Here is a 16,937-nt window from a genome sequence, read left to right as displayed (position 1 = left end):
AAAGTGGTAATATAATATACAAAACTGGAAAAAGTAATTTACGTTGTTAACGATTAACTAAAGTAACATATTTTTCTTTAAAATAAATTTTATTTATTATTCAACAAAAATAAACAAGTTTAAGCCCCTAGAAAATATTTTGGGTAAAATTAAATAAATTTCTTTAAGGTAACTTCGTCAAAATAATAACCACTGACATCAAAAATATTTTGCCAACTTACAACAAGCAAATCCATGCCTCAAAATGAGGTATTTGAAATTGAAGGATAAATTAGAGTTTTGAGCTTCTCTTCACACACAAACCACTATTACTTAAGAAATTAGACAATTGCAATGGAAAATAATAATCACATGGAGAAATATCTTCATAAATTATTTTTATATATTGTTTTTATCTAAGAAATCCCTTATTTTTTATTAAATTTAAAAGACGCCCGTCATTTAAAACGATGATGAATCTCGTCATCCCAGAAGGCCTGAAACGGCGCAATTCGTTTAACATTGGGGCAAAACAACCCGCACACCCTTCTGGTGTCAGTTTATTTGCTTTGATGTATTGGATACCCAATCATTCTCATTCCACTCCTTTAAATAAACCGCATTTTTTTCGTATCCTTTCGAGATATACATTTGGATTTTGCCTATGAATGGTCCTGACAATAAAAACAAGGAAAATCTCGATTGCGTCTGTGGCGGCGTATCGGCGCCGACGCCGCTATCGATTCGAGTTACAAGCGTGAGTATCGTGAGTGCCGTGCAGACGGTCGGGGGGACGTTTTTCACCGTCCTGGAAATTTTCGACAGGTACGTATCAAAAATCACACAAAGGCACAAAACCATTGCAAGCAAAAAAATGATTTATAACTTACTTATAACACACTTTTATGTCTTCTTTTTTCATTCATGTCGTTGGTAATTTAATTTGTTAAGTGACAAGAGAAGTTTAAAGCTTGATATTGTTTATTGTGATATTTGAAAAATGATGGGATAAAGGAGCTACTAAATATATATATTATTACTTGAGTTGCAGCTAAATTCAATAGAGAATAATTGCCATTCTAGTTGACAGGGTTAACGAATTTCAACAACTTGTTGTTTTCGCATCCTCCGTTTGTTCCAATATTCCACTCAACTTTGTTACGTCCTCTACGTTTATGACTTTAAAAATACATGCGAAGACGATTGTTTAATTTAATGGCATTCAAAAATGTACGAAGTAGGATCAAAGGGAGAATAATCAAATTATATTCTCATATCACAATGCTAACATAGTTTGGAAACCACATCATATATGATGGTAATTTAATTAGTTTACGAAGTTTAACTGGATTCAACCACAACTAAACAAATACACATAGATTAACACAGAGAATGGAGCTGTTATTAAATTGTACGTGTGTTAAACAGATGAAGCACTGTGTATAAAAAACTTCATTTCATATCTATCGTGTATGGTAACAAAACCAAAATGAAATCATTAAAACACACAGGCGAGTGTAGTATTCACATTCGCATTACAATTAAATTGGTAAATAATGGCTTCATTTCGTGTGGCGCTATCTTTCGCCCATGCGTTGGAAAATTTATTTTATGATGCCATTAGAATGCCGTTATTCATAATTCGTGACAAAGAAAAAATGTTAAGAAAATTTAATATTCCCTCGATACTTGTGGAAATCTGAAATGCAAGCATAATTTTTTCGAGTGTCAATCAAAAGCCCAAAGATATGACGAGTTTGAAAGGAAACTATGTGTAAATTTCCAGATTAAATGGTTTTCATTTCGAATATATTTAGGGTTTGATATTAAGTTATTCATATTCGTTTATCTGATTTTTAAACTAAATAAGGAATATCAATTTATGAGATTTTGATAACATCAACGTTCATTATTTCAGAATTTTTTTATGAATACTCATCTCATGTATATGAATTTTAGTTTTTGTCCCTTTAAAATCTTAAGAGGATTAAATTTGTTCCACCATTTTAATATGATTCAATTCAATATTTTCATGTACTTCATTTTTTAAGTCATGCTTTATCCGTCTGTGTTTTTATAACGATCATCCAGACAATTTTTTATTGAATGATTTGGTTTAACTTTGGAGTCTTTTAAAATATTTAAAAGATTAAACATGCTTCTAAAAATTTAGTTTAATATTTTATTATATATGAATAATAATTTAATTCAGTATTGTTGATTTAAATGTTAATTTAAGTATCGGAAAGAGTAATTGATGTTTTCAACGTTAAAAATTTAAAATAACATAACATTTATTAAATAAAATAATTATCATTATAACCAACGATATTTTACCAACGATATTCATGCAGTGAGAAAATAATTCTGGATTTTTGTAACTGAAGAAAAGATCTACCTAAGATTAGTTCTCTTCAAAATTACTGTCTTACATAAAAATTTAGACAATGACAATGAAATATACAGGATGACCCACCTAAACAAATCTCGTACAGGGTGAGAACGAACTTTTCGATAAAATCTAAGAACACGTCAAGTTTATTTGCAGGGGAACTTTTGATGTAAAAAGCATAGCGGAACCTTTAACCCCCGGGAATTCTCTAAATTTGTTCAAATGTATCCATCTTGAGTCAATTTTTTGAAGTGAAAACTTCTTTAACCGCGTTGGGCACTTTTTGGTAGGGGAAAATCTTATGGGTTCGCGTGTTTTTGTTTAATTATTATTTGAATCGCCATGTCCAATGATCGAAAACTCAGTACTACAAAATGTAAAACGACAATCGATGCCGTTTTTACGCGATACTTAGATAAATTTGAATCAAACATTTTTATTTCTTACTTTAGATACTTATCTTTTTTAGAACAAAATGAAATAATGAAAAGTCTAAGTATTGTTGAAATTAATGATGACAATGATACAAATAATTAAAATAATGTTAACACAAATACTATTCATAAATAATATGATTGTATATTAATTGTTATTTCAATTAAATTGTATTTATATTTTGTCATGAACTTGTTCAGCCCGTAATATATTTGAGTAATAAAAAAACACATTTGTTGCTCGAAGTGTCAATAGATGTGGATACCAGATTGATGTTGATAATTTTAATTCAAACATTATGAAATTTCAAATTTTAATACTAAAAGTTCTAAGTTTTACTTCTCTCGGCAGTCTCTGTAACTGCCAATTTTAATTTTTTTACGACGTACTGTTCCGCCAGATTCAACTCATTGTCCACACTGGCGAGAATTGTCTAAATCACACCATTTATCGTTACCTGTCACGATATGATCAATAAAATGCACATTTCATTACTTGCAAGGAGAGAATTGGCAACTGTCAAACACCTAATTTTGTTTTCTTCACTTATTTTATTGATGAAACTCATACATGAAGCCTCTTTCTAAAGTTGGATTCATAGAAGTTTGGTGCTTGGTCTATTTTCTAGTATGTTGTATAAGGATTTTAATGCAGATATTACTTAATTTTTTCATGGTGCAGGTTTCAGGGCTACCTTGACGTTTTCCATCTTCAATGCATTACTTGTAAGTTCTAAACCTACGAAACCAAAACCGTACATCATAACTTAAGGTGCCATTTTTGTTTTTTAACACACCATTTTTAACTCAAAAATGTTTTAAATACAATGTAGTAAAAAACAAATAGCGTAGAAAAAGCTGAAATAATATATACCGTATAATACAAATAAATCATTGTAATTGTAAAATACATTGTGTTAAACATATACATAAGAAATAATATCAGTGATTTCGAACAAAAAAATATATTTTTTTCATGAATCTTTCAAAGCACAATGAAAACATTTATCGAGTGCCCTTGCGGCGTAAAACGAACTGAACCCGTCGTGACCTTAGTTTGAGTGCCGCGACGCCGTCGTCGAATTGATTGCGAATCCCCCAGAAAGATCAAAGAGACGTGATATGAATGCCCTCGAACTCGATGAAAAAAAACCTGCTATGATTGCGCTCGCAAACATCTCGTCGCACGGGAAATCCAGCGACTCTCTTAAGACGTCGACGAATTTTCCACCCCAGGGTGATTTATGGGAGACGGCCGCGGTTATTGCCAAAGTTCTTATCTTGAACAACACAAAATTGATTAATCGTTTTGTGTGTATTCCAATTGTACCCGGATTCGAGTTGTGCGGTTGTTCGTGAACGTCTGGAGTTCGAGCTGACGGTTTTAGTATTCGGGCCGGGATTTGTGTGCATCGCGAACCTAAAATTCGCTGCACATTTTCCCAAGTTTGCGTGGGCGGTGAAAAACCGTTTTCCGTGCGACACTTTGATTCAAGCTTAGTTAGACTCGGTACATTTATTCGGGCCGGTTCGATTGCGGCCGCCCACTCGGTTCCCTTTATTTGACGACTGCCACTCGGTGTGAGGGTGTTCATAAAAAAAGGTCTGGCATTGTGACGGCATAAAAATACCACAAGCTCGTGAATTTTATTAACTGCATTAAACCGTTCTCAAGCGGACAAGTCGTAAACGGGGGGAGGGGGAGAAAAAAAGGATTATTAAGAATTAAACCAGCCCCGTTTAAAACTGCGTTTGGGACATTCGTTGTGGTCCGGATTCGGATCCCTTTGTGCGATGATATAAACGACGTGGGTATTAAATAAATCTCACAGTCTCGGACATTTTTGTCTGTATTTCACTATTATTAGTGAACTTTCCTAGGATACGAAGATATATTGTGTAAACTCTGGAGGAAATATAAAAGATGGTGCAATTAATCAAAAGATGAAGCTGTAATTCATCCATCAGATGAAAAGTATTCTTTTTAGCACACTCAATATTTTTTGTTACATGTATTCGGCATATGTTACATTCACTGCGAAACTATTTCAATATGGAGACTTTTGTACTTTTTGCCGTTTTTACTCTGTAAAATTTCCATATATTTATTTTTACATGTACACGAGGATAAAGTGTAACAGCTTGGAAGAAATTGCAACATCCGTATAATTTTTATTCAGTAACTTCTTTCTATATAAATATCAAAAACTTACCTATATATATATTCAAAAATTTACATTCATGTGTCCATTATTCATTTCATTTCATTTTAACTTTAAAATGATTAAAAAAATTATGTAGATTAAAAATTGACAAAATCATTTATTTTATACAATAGTGGAAAATCAATATTTAATTTAGCTACACAAAGTGATAATAATGTAAAATAAAGAATTTATTGATTGATTTTAGTCTTAATTTCGTATCGTTCGAACTAAAAATCATGTTTTCTATTCATTCATACATAGAAATTTAATTATGTACTGTAGAAAATACTTGTATAACTTCATCATCAATTAAGTCGATAATTTGAATATTCTAGATTAAATTTTGTTTTGATCAGTAATATTATTTGAATATTTTAATTTATAGGCGGTCAATATTTTAAATATATTTTACTTTTATTATATTTTATTCGGTTTATTGTTAACTTATCTCTTGTTAAGAATGTTAAAAAATGTCTAAAGAAGACTTTCGTCTATGCACAGTGAATTATTAATACTGGAAACCATAAGAAGTTTAATTAGTAGTGTAAAACTAAAATTAATGAGAGTTTAAAATGTTTTAATGAAATGAAAAGATAAATAACATAAGTATTTCAGAAACTATTAATCGCATAACAGCTTTAACAAAATTTGAATAATACCGTTGATAATAGAAATTTTTCTGTTATTTAATTAAATATTCTTTTTAATTTAGTAATAAAATGTGTGACTTGAGAATATTCATTTATTTTTATTATAGTCTTTTAATCGTATCTTTTAAATTAAAATGATGGTTACACTTTAAACATTGATTATATTTTATTAGTTTATCAGTCTAGTATCAAGGTAATTCACAATCGTAATACAATTTAAAAACAAATCTTCCAAAGTACATTAAAACATCTGATTATTTATCCTAATTTTCTAGTCGCATCTCTAAAAATGAAGTGATTAACTGTTGAACAAAGGTAAACTCTACAACTTGGCTGAACAAAAGCCCATACACTATTATTAAAGGAAAGGGTTTCCTTTGATCTGTATTCAATATCAATTTTATTCAATTTTGTTAAAAGTATATAAGCTTTTTTCAACTTCACTGAGTCGTTTAAGAAGAAAAAAGTGGATAGGTTTTGTGTCAAAATAAGAAATAAACTTTAGTGATTTAATATTTATTCTTTTTCTTTTTTATATTTGATAAAAACAAAACAAAAGTAATATTGTAACTATCAGTAGTTGCCATCTAACCCGTCGAATTTTACACAATCACGAACAGATAGATAGAAAGGGAAGTAAGTAAACGGAACAGGGAGAGGAAATTGAATCATGGAATCTGTTTATTTTGTCTTGGGATTTGTTTTATTACTGTCGGCACGCAGATAACACCGTAAAATACAGCGGCACTAGATCGATTTATCGTCGAGTCTCCACGCACACTTTTTTCCTTTCTTTCGTGCCATTAACCATTATGATCGATTTCAATTAGACATTCTCACGGTCATTTATCTTTTACCCTTTTAATTTTCTTTAGTGCAACTCGGTAATATTTCTGGGAGCCGGGCGAAGACGACACTTGAAATTTGTCTGGTCGGAACGTGGTTGGTTGACGAACAAGGACCGAGGGGAATTGCAGGACAAACAGGCTGCGTGTATCCAGACAAACAGATTGCGGTGTAAGGGTGATTTAACCAATTAACAATCAATGTTGTACAAGGATCATCAGGATTTATCTCTGTTACTGGATTTTGATATGGATACAGTCCGCTGTTAATAACTGTAGTGTGATCCGTATGAGCTGGAATCACCACCGTAACTGTAACATTAACAATGCCCAACCAATACAAAGAAAAAATTGCCACTGAAGTTGTAATAGGTCTATGAGAATATCCTAATTACGAATATTGTCCTCCACGTATAAATTTTGAGTTATAGACTACATTAGTTATTTTAATTTTCTCCTAACTTTTTTATGTAAATAAAGTTCAAGTCAAGAAATAAACTTCAAGGATTTCGCGATTTATTTGTAACAATAGACTTAAAATACATTTATGCTACTGCACTGTAGACAACTTTTTTTGCAAATGTTGACATTTTCTTGTACACTTAATTGGTTTCTTAACTAAGAAAGCAACTCAGCATTGCTTAATTTTTAACCAAATTCTCTATCTTTTAGTTTTTTTGAAGTTGTGGTCCAACAAATATTCCTACTTTCAGTTTTCTCAATCCCAGCTTTATATGTAATGGAGGAAACAAAACTATTTTTAAGATCAACGAGAGGTATCTTTGAGACCCACTTTTTTACTTTGTAATGGCTTTGTGCTGGTCTTCAGTCCCATAGACGCAGAAAACATCAAAACGTCGATACTTAGTAAATACACACTGAAGTGCAGTCCTCTGACGTTTAGGTTACCACATGTCTGCCACTTATAAAAATCATAGATTATACCATTTACATTCAGTGACATATTTTCCTATGTTTCTGTCACATCAACTGCATAGAATAGAGAGGAATAGGGGGCCATTATGAAGCAAGTCTTTAAACCAAAAAAATTATAATTAGAAAATCTTCGAGTCACAAAAATAAAAAAAGCAGCCTCTTAAGTCGCAAAATGACTATAAACTGGAGTAGTTAGTTTTTAATGAGTAATAGCTCAAAAAAACAATATTATAAAAAAAATATTATTTTTTATATCTTTTGAAGGTCTATTATGGCATTTTCATTAATTCTGAACAACTACAATAAATGATAGAACATATGACAATATCACTATGTTCACTATTCAGATATTCCCCATCAAAGTGAAAGTTTGATTTTTAATTGTAATGTTACATATCCGTTTTAAAGGGATTTTAGGGTATATGGCTGATGTAATGCACAATAATGCAAAACTTTATAATGGTTTTAAAACAGATTAATTCGGCTGGCACACAGTCAAGTACCGCTAAATCAGCCACAACCCATTAACTGCACAAATCAATCAGTCACACAAATCCGGCCACACAATTAACCAGGCACCGAACCAACGTCTAAAACAATCCGACCTAATTGCTCGTTCCTTTCGCAGCTCCAGCTCGACATGACGGCCCAAGAGGACAATAACATTTAGGGCGGCGAGGGCACTGCAAACAGTGCAAGGACAATGGCCAACACAGCTCACTTGGTACGTCGTCAGAGCTCGCGTGATCTCAATCCCCAACGATCGCTCGACCGTCTGGAGCTCAAGGAAATGAGGGGGAGGCTGGTTGTCGAAAATGGAAGCGGCGGAAGCAAACTATACGGTGATTTTTATTCTCCTTATCACTGTACACAGTTCGATGAATTATATTTTGGTCACTGTATCGATTTTCGTTCAAACAGGAGCAACAAATGCGGCATTCGAGGACTCGAGCCCTTCGGCCAAGATCAAATCGACGGGCAGCAGCAAGAGGCCGTCGCAGGACGGCAAGGCGATCTTCAAGCCGGAATGTGGCGAAGACGAAAGGGAATCGTGGGACAGTAAATTAACATTTTTGTTGGCGACCGTTGGTTACGCCGTCGGTTTGGGTAACGTATGGAGGTTTCCGTATTTGGCTCAAAAGAACGGCGGAGGGGCATTTTTAATTCCGTACTTCGTGATGTTGTGCATCGAAGGGATTCCGATTTTTTATCTGGAACTGGCGATCGGACAGAGGCTAAGGAAGGGCGCCATTGGAGTTTGGAATCAAGTCTCGCCGTATCTTTCTGGTAAATATTGAATATTGAATAATTTACGGAAAAACAACGCCACCACCGATTTTTAATTTGAAAAATTCAATGTAAAATGGGCTAATGGGAAAAAGCTGAAGCATTTATAAACAGCTTAGTTCCGAAGTAATGAGATAACAAGAACAAGAATGTAATTAAAAGTTTCCAAGTTAAAATTCAGAAATAATAAAAAAGTAAGGCGAATTTTATATAGGCTATTGAACCCCATCGTTATTCGTCGCGTTTCGATTGCCAAAGGAATTTACGGCACAATAAAAATTAGACGTTTTTCTTTGTGATTTATTAAATGTAGAACTAGTCGTAAAATCCACAGTTCTTCGGTCTTTAAGAGGTTTTCCCCGGGGTTTTATTTGATCTTTGTACTTATGTGTGCTTTATGCTGTAAATGTGTTTCAGGAAATAATTTTTATAAAAGGCGGCGTTAAAGCGCAAGAAATAATATGGGTTAGATTTTTATTTTTAGTACTATTTCAGACTATCCAAATGTAATATAGTTTGAAATATGTATATGAAAAATTTATTTTGTTATAAATAATTAAACTGCATTATTAAATTTCAGAGCAAATGCTTAAAATATTTAATACATAATTAAGCAATAAATAAAACAGTAGTAGTGAAATATTTTTCTTTTTTAATAAAAAAAATTATTTCCTAATTAATCTGGAAATATGTATGAAAATAAAAATCTTTATTAATCGATTGAATGATTGATTTGATTGTTCCATATTTTAAACCTGATAGGAAAAGACCGAGCAGCCCAGAGCTCATTTTTTAAAGCATTGATGATTGTCACAAACCGTATTTTAAAATATTGACAAAAACTGATTTTTAAAGAAGTCGAAAAATATAATGTATGTAAAGTTTACATGTTTATTATTTACGTTTAATTTTATGCATAATTAAATAGAATATTAAAACATTAAAAAGATACACGGCATTCCATTAAATATAACAAAGTTCGAGTTCATTTTCGAGGAAATCTGAAATGAAATTTTGTTTAAAATAAATTAGAATAATAGTTCAAGTCAAGTTATAGTAGCCATAAAATATTTAAAGCGATACCTCTTTCCGTTCTCCCTAAACTTACAATGAACATGTTAGGTAAATCACCCTGTATATAAATAGTTGATCTTAAAATGTCGGAAAAAATGTAAAACTTTCTAAAAATATATAATTTGTGATATATTAAATTATCTTAACTGGTATATAAGTGATAATATATTTTATATTTTTACAATAAAATTTTATATTTGTTACAATCATAAAAGCCTCTAACATAATTATTAATTTTTAAACAAGTTATTATTTTATAAATAACTATATTAAACATCTCAAAATTGATTAGAAATATTACTATTTTTCTATTTCAACCCAAAAATATTTATGAATAAGTTTGATTTATAGATTGTGTAAATGTCACATAGCTTCTTGATCCAACACAGATTAATTAAGCTAGATTAAAATGAAATATTCCCGTTATCGCTTTAACTAAAACGAATGATAAAATCTATTTTCCACACCATTTAAGAAACTGGTGAAGAAGACCCAGCACCGTGTTATTTTTTTTGCTCGCAACAAGAAAAGCAATAAAACTACGTAAAAGAAACTTTATTTGTCATAAAAATGTGACCTCTTTCAACTCTGCTTTTTAAAAATTCTATGGCCATATTTACAAGAAAAGTCAGAGTCGTGCATATATATTTTTGTTATTGAGGGTTTAATAAAAATCGGGAATCGCTCCCCTTTAAAATAAAAAAACGGTCTCTTGAGAATTATGCCCGTTTGTTTTTAATGTTTTTTTTTACAGTAAAAAATAGAAATGTCGGTTGGAGTAGTATGAAGTATGAATGGCCATTGTGTTGAAATTTTGCCGTTTTAATATTAATACACACTTTTTCGTCATTGCTTTATTTTCCTTTGCAAAAGATTCATGGCGGAATCCATCTTCTTGATCTCTCCTAAATACACCCCTGCTGGAGCTCGAGTCGATGTAGTTCATATGGACCATACATCAGCCAATAAAAAAGGCGTATCGTCATCCTTTATGCAACAACGATAAAGAGTTATTCTCGTCATAAATTCCACTCACTAAGTTTGCGAACAAAAATATATTCAAACTATCAATGACTTCATTGTAATTTTTATCTTACAATGTATGAAAAATAAGTTTTACTAATGCAAAGACTTTAATCATTTATTCAAGAAAGACAACAACTACAAATAAAACAAGTGTATAATTAAAATTAAATATTTAATTCAAGTTAACGTAATAAATAGTTAAATACACGATGAAATGAAACGTGAAATCTTCTCATTGTAAAGTTGAACACGAATCGTGGCAGGAAATTGCGTCGGTAAATAAATAACCTATCGTTCCAGGTATCGGAATCAGCAGCGCAGTTGTTTCGTTCAATGTGGCCCTGTATTATAATACAATTATTGCCTGGTGCCTGTTTTACTTCGCGCAGAGTTTCCAGGCCCAATTGCCCTGGGCAGAATGTCCTAATGTATATTTCCCGAACGGCAGCTACACGACGGAGCCGGAGTGTGTGGTGAGTGTCTATTGATTCACTGGAAACGATGTTAATGTGCATTATTAATTGACTCGATGGCTGTTTTAGATGGAAAATATCAATTGAGCTTTTAAACGTCATATAAGTACCAAACATGGGAGTTTATTAATACACTGTGTTAACCAAATTTTAATTTAATTTTAGAAAAATTTCAAAAAATTTAATTACAATTAGGATTACTTGTTAAGTGTCTTTAAAAGCGTAGTTTGACACTTAAAAATTAAGTTGAACGGTCTTGAAGTTTCAGAACACAAATTGTCAGACTAATTTAAAACATCTTAGATGAGCAAACTCCCTAACACTTAAATTATCAACTTTCAACAGCATCTACTTCTATTGGCACTTTAGGCAATTACAATTTTAAATCATTATTTGAAAAATAATTAACTTTAATATAACTTTATATAACTGTATTAAAAGTATGGTAATGACATGAGGTAATTAGAAACTGAAGCTGTCTTAAATAAACCATATCCGACAACTTAAATATCAAACTTGCAGCAGTACAATTTATTCTCGTTTTATTATGAAACAAGTTTAATTACTAGACTCAACGCCACGAAAAGGAAATGTAATTTCAGCTGAAATCCTTCATTCAGTCACTTTAAAGAAAAGAATTCACTATTAGAGATTTTTACCAAAAAGGAACAAATACTCTTATTGTATTTATAAAACGAATCGTTACTAAAAACAGTCTTAAATTGCTTTTGCATGTTTAATGAGCACAATGCGAATGTGTACAAATTAAATTTACATTCGAAAGCTAATTCTAATCGAACAAGACCAACACAACGGAAAAAATGATTCTAAATATAGTCCTTTAGTCGATTGATCGAGTTTGAAACTTTTTAATTAAAACGTTTACAATGTGTTAGACTGCATTGTTTAACCCAGTATTTAGATCCATTCTAGTTTCAGTTATTTTTTCATCTACGGATTACTATCATCGCATAAATTAGAATAACATTTCATCCAACATTGTTGTGAATGTTCTAGGTCAGCAGCCCCACCCAATATTTCTGGTACAGAACAACACTGATGGTCTCCGAAGACATAAACCACCCAGAAGCGTTCAACTGGAAGATCGGTCTGGCGTTGGTCGTCGCCTGGATCCTGGTGTACATGTGCATGATCAAAGGGATCGCGTCGTCAGGCAAAGTGGTCTACGTGACGGCCACCTTCCCCTACATCGTTCTGATCGTGTTCTTCTTCAGGGGCATTACATTGAAGGGGGCGGGTGACGGTTTGCGGCATCTGTTTACGCCCACCTGGCACACGATCCTCGATCCGGTCGTGTGGCTCGAGGCCGGCACTCAGATCTTCTTCTCCCTCGGATTGGCGTTCGGGGGACTGATCGCGTTCTCCTCCTACAATCCGGTGAACAATAACTGTTACAGAGACGCCGTCATGGTTTCGATGACGAACTGCTTCACCTCGATGTTCGCAGGGATCGTTGTCTTTTCGATTATCGGTTTCAAAGCGACGATGGTGTACGAGAAATGCTTGGAGACGAGGAACGCCACTTTGGGGGAGCTGTTTGCGGGGGTGGCGCTGGATTATGACGCGCTGCCGCCGGAAGGGAGCCTTTTCAATGTTACGCTGAGCGATGGATCTATTAGGAATTATCTGATGCCTTCTCTGCCAATTTGTGACTTAGAACAGGAACTGGATAAAGTAAGACAATTTATACGTACTTGTATAAAGTGTTTATTTTGTAAAAATTTTAGTATTAACCAGTTTAATGTTTATTTCAGATTGGGTTAATTACTAGAATTATCAAGTTAAACTTGGCCAGAAATTGAATTTGTAATCACTTCGAGCAATTAACTACAATAAAAACAAAAATTTTGCAATTTAATTAAAACATTTATTCGTTAATATCGATTAAACTTTAGTCATTACGAAGGTTTAGCTCTATTTTAGTAGGCTTTTTGTTGGCATGAAGTTTAAACTTATTCAATAAATTTATGTACTCTCCTGTGATGCTGTATTTTTTGCTCTTATTGGGTTTTAAAGTTCAAGTGGAGAACAACACAGACGGCTTGAGAGTAATTTTCCGAGCGTTCACCGCTGTTATTCTTATCTCAAGGGTCCTCCAGTCTTCCGATTAAAAAATAGTTAATGCTCTTTGACGTAAAACTTAATGGCACAATATTCAGGTTTTATAGCAACATTTAAACTTCGAATACTGGAACTTATATGATACTACATTATTATTAATACATATAGATATTGCCCAATAAAAAATAATGTTTCATTTAATATCAAAAGAAATAACTTCTTCCAGGAAAATTTTTACAAAAAAGACCAACCCTTGTTTTATTATTTGTAGTAATATACCATTTAATGGAAAGTCACATGAAAGGCTTCCTCACGTTGGGAGAAAATTGCTTTTCCAGGAATTTATAAAGAAACAGCAGAGTTCAGTCAATAAGTTCTCAAGTCGAATTTAATAATTTTAATATCACCATAATTAAATAACCGCATATTGCAATTTAATTAACCTCAGAAAATTTTACTCACCAATTTTTTTTTTTTTTTTTAATTTCAGTCAGCCTCCGGCACCGGATTAGCGTTCATAATATTCACCGAGGCGATAAATCAATTTCCCGGCGCCCAGTTTTGGGCCGTGCTATTTTTTCTCATGCTCTTCACGCTGGGTATCGATTCTCAGTTTGGAACGCTCGAAGGAGTGGTCACCTCGATCGTGGACATGAAACTGTTCCCCAACCTCCCCAAGGAAATTCTTACCGGAGGATTGTGTCTGAGTTGCTGCATAATTTCCATGGCCTTCGCCCACGGTGCCGGTAGTTACGTGTTCGTGCTGTTCGACAATTTCAGTGGCAACTTTCCATTGCTCATCATAGCCTTATTCGAATGCATTGGTGTCTCATACGTTTACGGATTGAAAAGGTTGGTACTTAAGTTTAATATTATTTCATAATAATAATAAAAAATGGTTTCAGATTTGCTGATGACATAGAAATGATGACCGGTTCGCGGCCAGGACTCTATTGGATGGTCTGTTGGAAGTACCTTTCGCCTTTGGCCATGATCTCGATTTTAGTGGCAAGTTTTGTCGAGATAGCGGTAGATGGATCGGGGTACGATGCCTGGATAGCAAGCAAAGGAGAGACTGAACGTAAGGAGTGGCCTACTTGGGCAATCATCCTGATCTTGTTCTCAGTTTTCGTTTCCGTTCTTTGGATTCCTGGCGCCGCAATTTTAAGGTATATAATATAAATTAGTTTGATTCAGTGTAATTCTAATACCATTTTAGACTAATGGGTTCAGCGTTGATTTATGATGAGGAAAAAGCCTGGTTCCCTGCAAACGATTTGAAAGACTTCCACGGAATAATGCCTCATGAAGTAACAGCAGCTGAAACACTATTGTTTTGTATAAGAGCTGATGGTTCCGAAGGTCTTTGCTGTCCGACATATCACACATATGATGAGGATGATTTCGATGAAGATAACTGAAGACAATAATTAATTGATTAGTTTTAGAAATTCGTTAGAAAACCATTCGACAATAACTAGATGGAACTGAAAGACACAAAATAGACTGAATACAAGCAAAAGAATCGTAGGTTCTAGTAGATGTATTACGTAGTTGTTGTAAATCGTCTACAGGGTGTTCAGTTCACGGAACTAGATAACTCAATAATAAGCCATGAATGATTATCTAACGAGCCATGTTGTAACTTTTAGTTTAGAGTAGGTTTCTAGCGACTTTAGCCAACATCTCTTTACTATTGAAGATTATAAATTATTTTTTTATTAGTTTAAAGAAGTCTTAGCCAAAAATGACAATAAATATTCATCTACACCTAAAATTTTATATATTCAAAGTGTTCAAGGTTTAAAAACTTTCAGTTTGCTGATGAAAATGTGATATAAGTAACCGCACAAAAGAAAGTGTTAAAAAAGTACAGCGAAATTAGTTGGATGTTTTACAACTGTATTGATAAGAATTCCATTCCATTGAACTTATACAAGCCCTCCAGTAAAAGAAATTGTCCGAGATTATGCTCGTTTTCATAAGTATGACAATAAGGATTCACAAGTTGTGACAATATCGTATTATATAAAATGTAGAGACAATTTTATGAAATTTTGAAAACGTTTATGTGAAAGTTTTCGTTTGTGCCTAAAATTTGTATTCGTGTGTGTGCTTCAAATATTTATATTAATATATTGTAAAACATATTGTAAATGTGCTTCCGCATAACAAAAAATGTTACAGGAACATATTTTACAAAAATGTCCGTTTTATCTTTGAAAAGAATTTAATTATCACATATCACCAGATATGATATCTCTTTTTAGAGTCAACCAATACATATGTATGTCTCAGATGTTAGTGATATTCAATAATAAAAGGCCATATCTTCATAAGAACATATCCGTTTTGCTCTAGTTCAAAACCAGTAAACTGGTTATTTCAAATGTTATCATGTCAGATTTACCTAAATTGTTTTATTCTACGCCTAATATAGAGCATTTAGAGAGTGAGATTATTAAACTTTTGGTCAAAATAAAATGTTTATTAATTTCGTTTTTGCATACAATAGTCAATTTACAATTTTAGACAATAATTTCCGAGTATTTAATGTAAATGTAGATTAGATTTAAGGTGTTGAATTGCCGACATTTTTAACTACAACAAAATTAAGACAATAAAAAACTTATGATATTGTAATAAATGAGTATTTATTTAGGTGAAATTAATGTTCAGTTTGTATATTTAGACAATTGTTATAACACGTCTTATACTGTATAAATGTATAAAATCTATTGTAAATAATGGAACTGTTATAAGTGGAATAAATAATTCAAGTTAAATATTATCTATTTTTTTTACTTAACCACTTGTCATTTCTTTATACGTCAATTATATTTTAACATATTGAAATTGCGTTTAACGGTTTCAAACATGCTTTTGTTTCTCTTATCTACTTATGAAACTCAATCCGTCCAAACAGATATAGATAATGAAACGTATCCTGATATACCAATTACTTATGTGCTGCTTGGTATGTATAACAAATACTTGAGTTATCAAAGTTTGAATTTCTTGCCTTTTAGGGTCGATGTTACTTATTGTATTCGTTTTCACATGTTGCTATCTTTATGTACGCGAACATTAATAATCAACTGTTAAATGTAATTCATGACATATACAAATGAATTTTACAATTGACCATTTATTAGAAATTTTTTTATGTCAAAATTGACAATTGGACTCAAAATTCTCAGTGCGATGGTATGTAAAATGGACCCGAATCAGAAAGTTAAAGTTAAAGTAGATCAAGACTTAACAGTTGTAGAACTCATTGCTGGTAATAATTACACTTTAATATATATTTGAATAACTAGTAATTTTCTTATTAGTTACTGTTGGAGTTACCGTATTGGCAATTTGTCTCTGCTGTCACAAATGAATTTACAAAGATCATTCTGAAGAATTATCATGGAGTATTATAAGTTGATGGGTAATTACAGAAGACAATCTACAACAAAACAAGAAAATGTCCCTGCTGTTTTACTGGTTTTGTGGTTTCACTAAAATATGTACATACTGTTAATTAAATGTGTTGTGTAGTATTGA

The 16,937-nt window shown here is 32.4% G+C and overlaps 1 protein-coding gene across 1 annotated transcript; it reads left to right on the top strand.

The window, feature by feature from the left end:
* The first annotated feature begins 750 nt into the window (after positions 1-750).
* Positions 751-16,937, top strand: LOC109605345 (sodium-dependent neutral amino acid transporter B(0)AT3). Its single transcript, XM_020021915.2, has 10 exons — positions 751-804; positions 8,072-8,285; positions 8,365-8,730; positions 11,131-11,303; positions 12,321-12,998; positions 13,876-14,237; positions 14,291-14,554; positions 14,605-16,362; positions 16,415-16,668; positions 16,721-16,937. Exons 2-8 carry the CDS (start codon positions 8,147-8,149, stop codon positions 14,804-14,806), a joined length of 2,184 nt encoding a protein of 727 aa, XP_019877474.1. The 5' UTR covers positions 751-804; positions 8,072-8,146; the 3' UTR covers positions 14,807-16,362; positions 16,415-16,668; positions 16,721-16,937.

Source organism: Aethina tumida, chromosome 2 (genome assembly GCF_024364675.1).
Source record: "Aethina tumida isolate Nest 87 chromosome 2, icAetTumi1.1, whole genome shotgun sequence".
In the NCBI taxonomy this organism is placed as follows: Eukaryota; Metazoa; Arthropoda; class Insecta; order Coleoptera; family Nitidulidae; genus Aethina; species Aethina tumida.
The sequence above is the reverse complement of the archived record's forward strand: the minus strand, read 5'-3'. Positions and strand labels throughout refer to the sequence as shown.

Excerpts from the sequence above, each read along its gene's own strand:
- LOC109605345 (XM_020021915.2), top strand. The coding sequence starts at position 8,147 with ATGGCCAACACAGCTCACTTGGTACGTCGTCAGAGCTCGCGTGATCTC. Across the intron at positions 11,304-12,320 it reads CGACGGAGCCGGAGTGTGTG|GTCAGCAGCCCCACCCAATA; the intron begins GTGAGTGTCTAT and ends TGAATGTTCTAG. Across the intron at positions 14,555-14,604 it reads CCTGGCGCCGCAATTTTAAG|ACTAATGGGTTCAGCGTTGA; the intron begins GTATATAATATA and ends ATACCATTTTAG.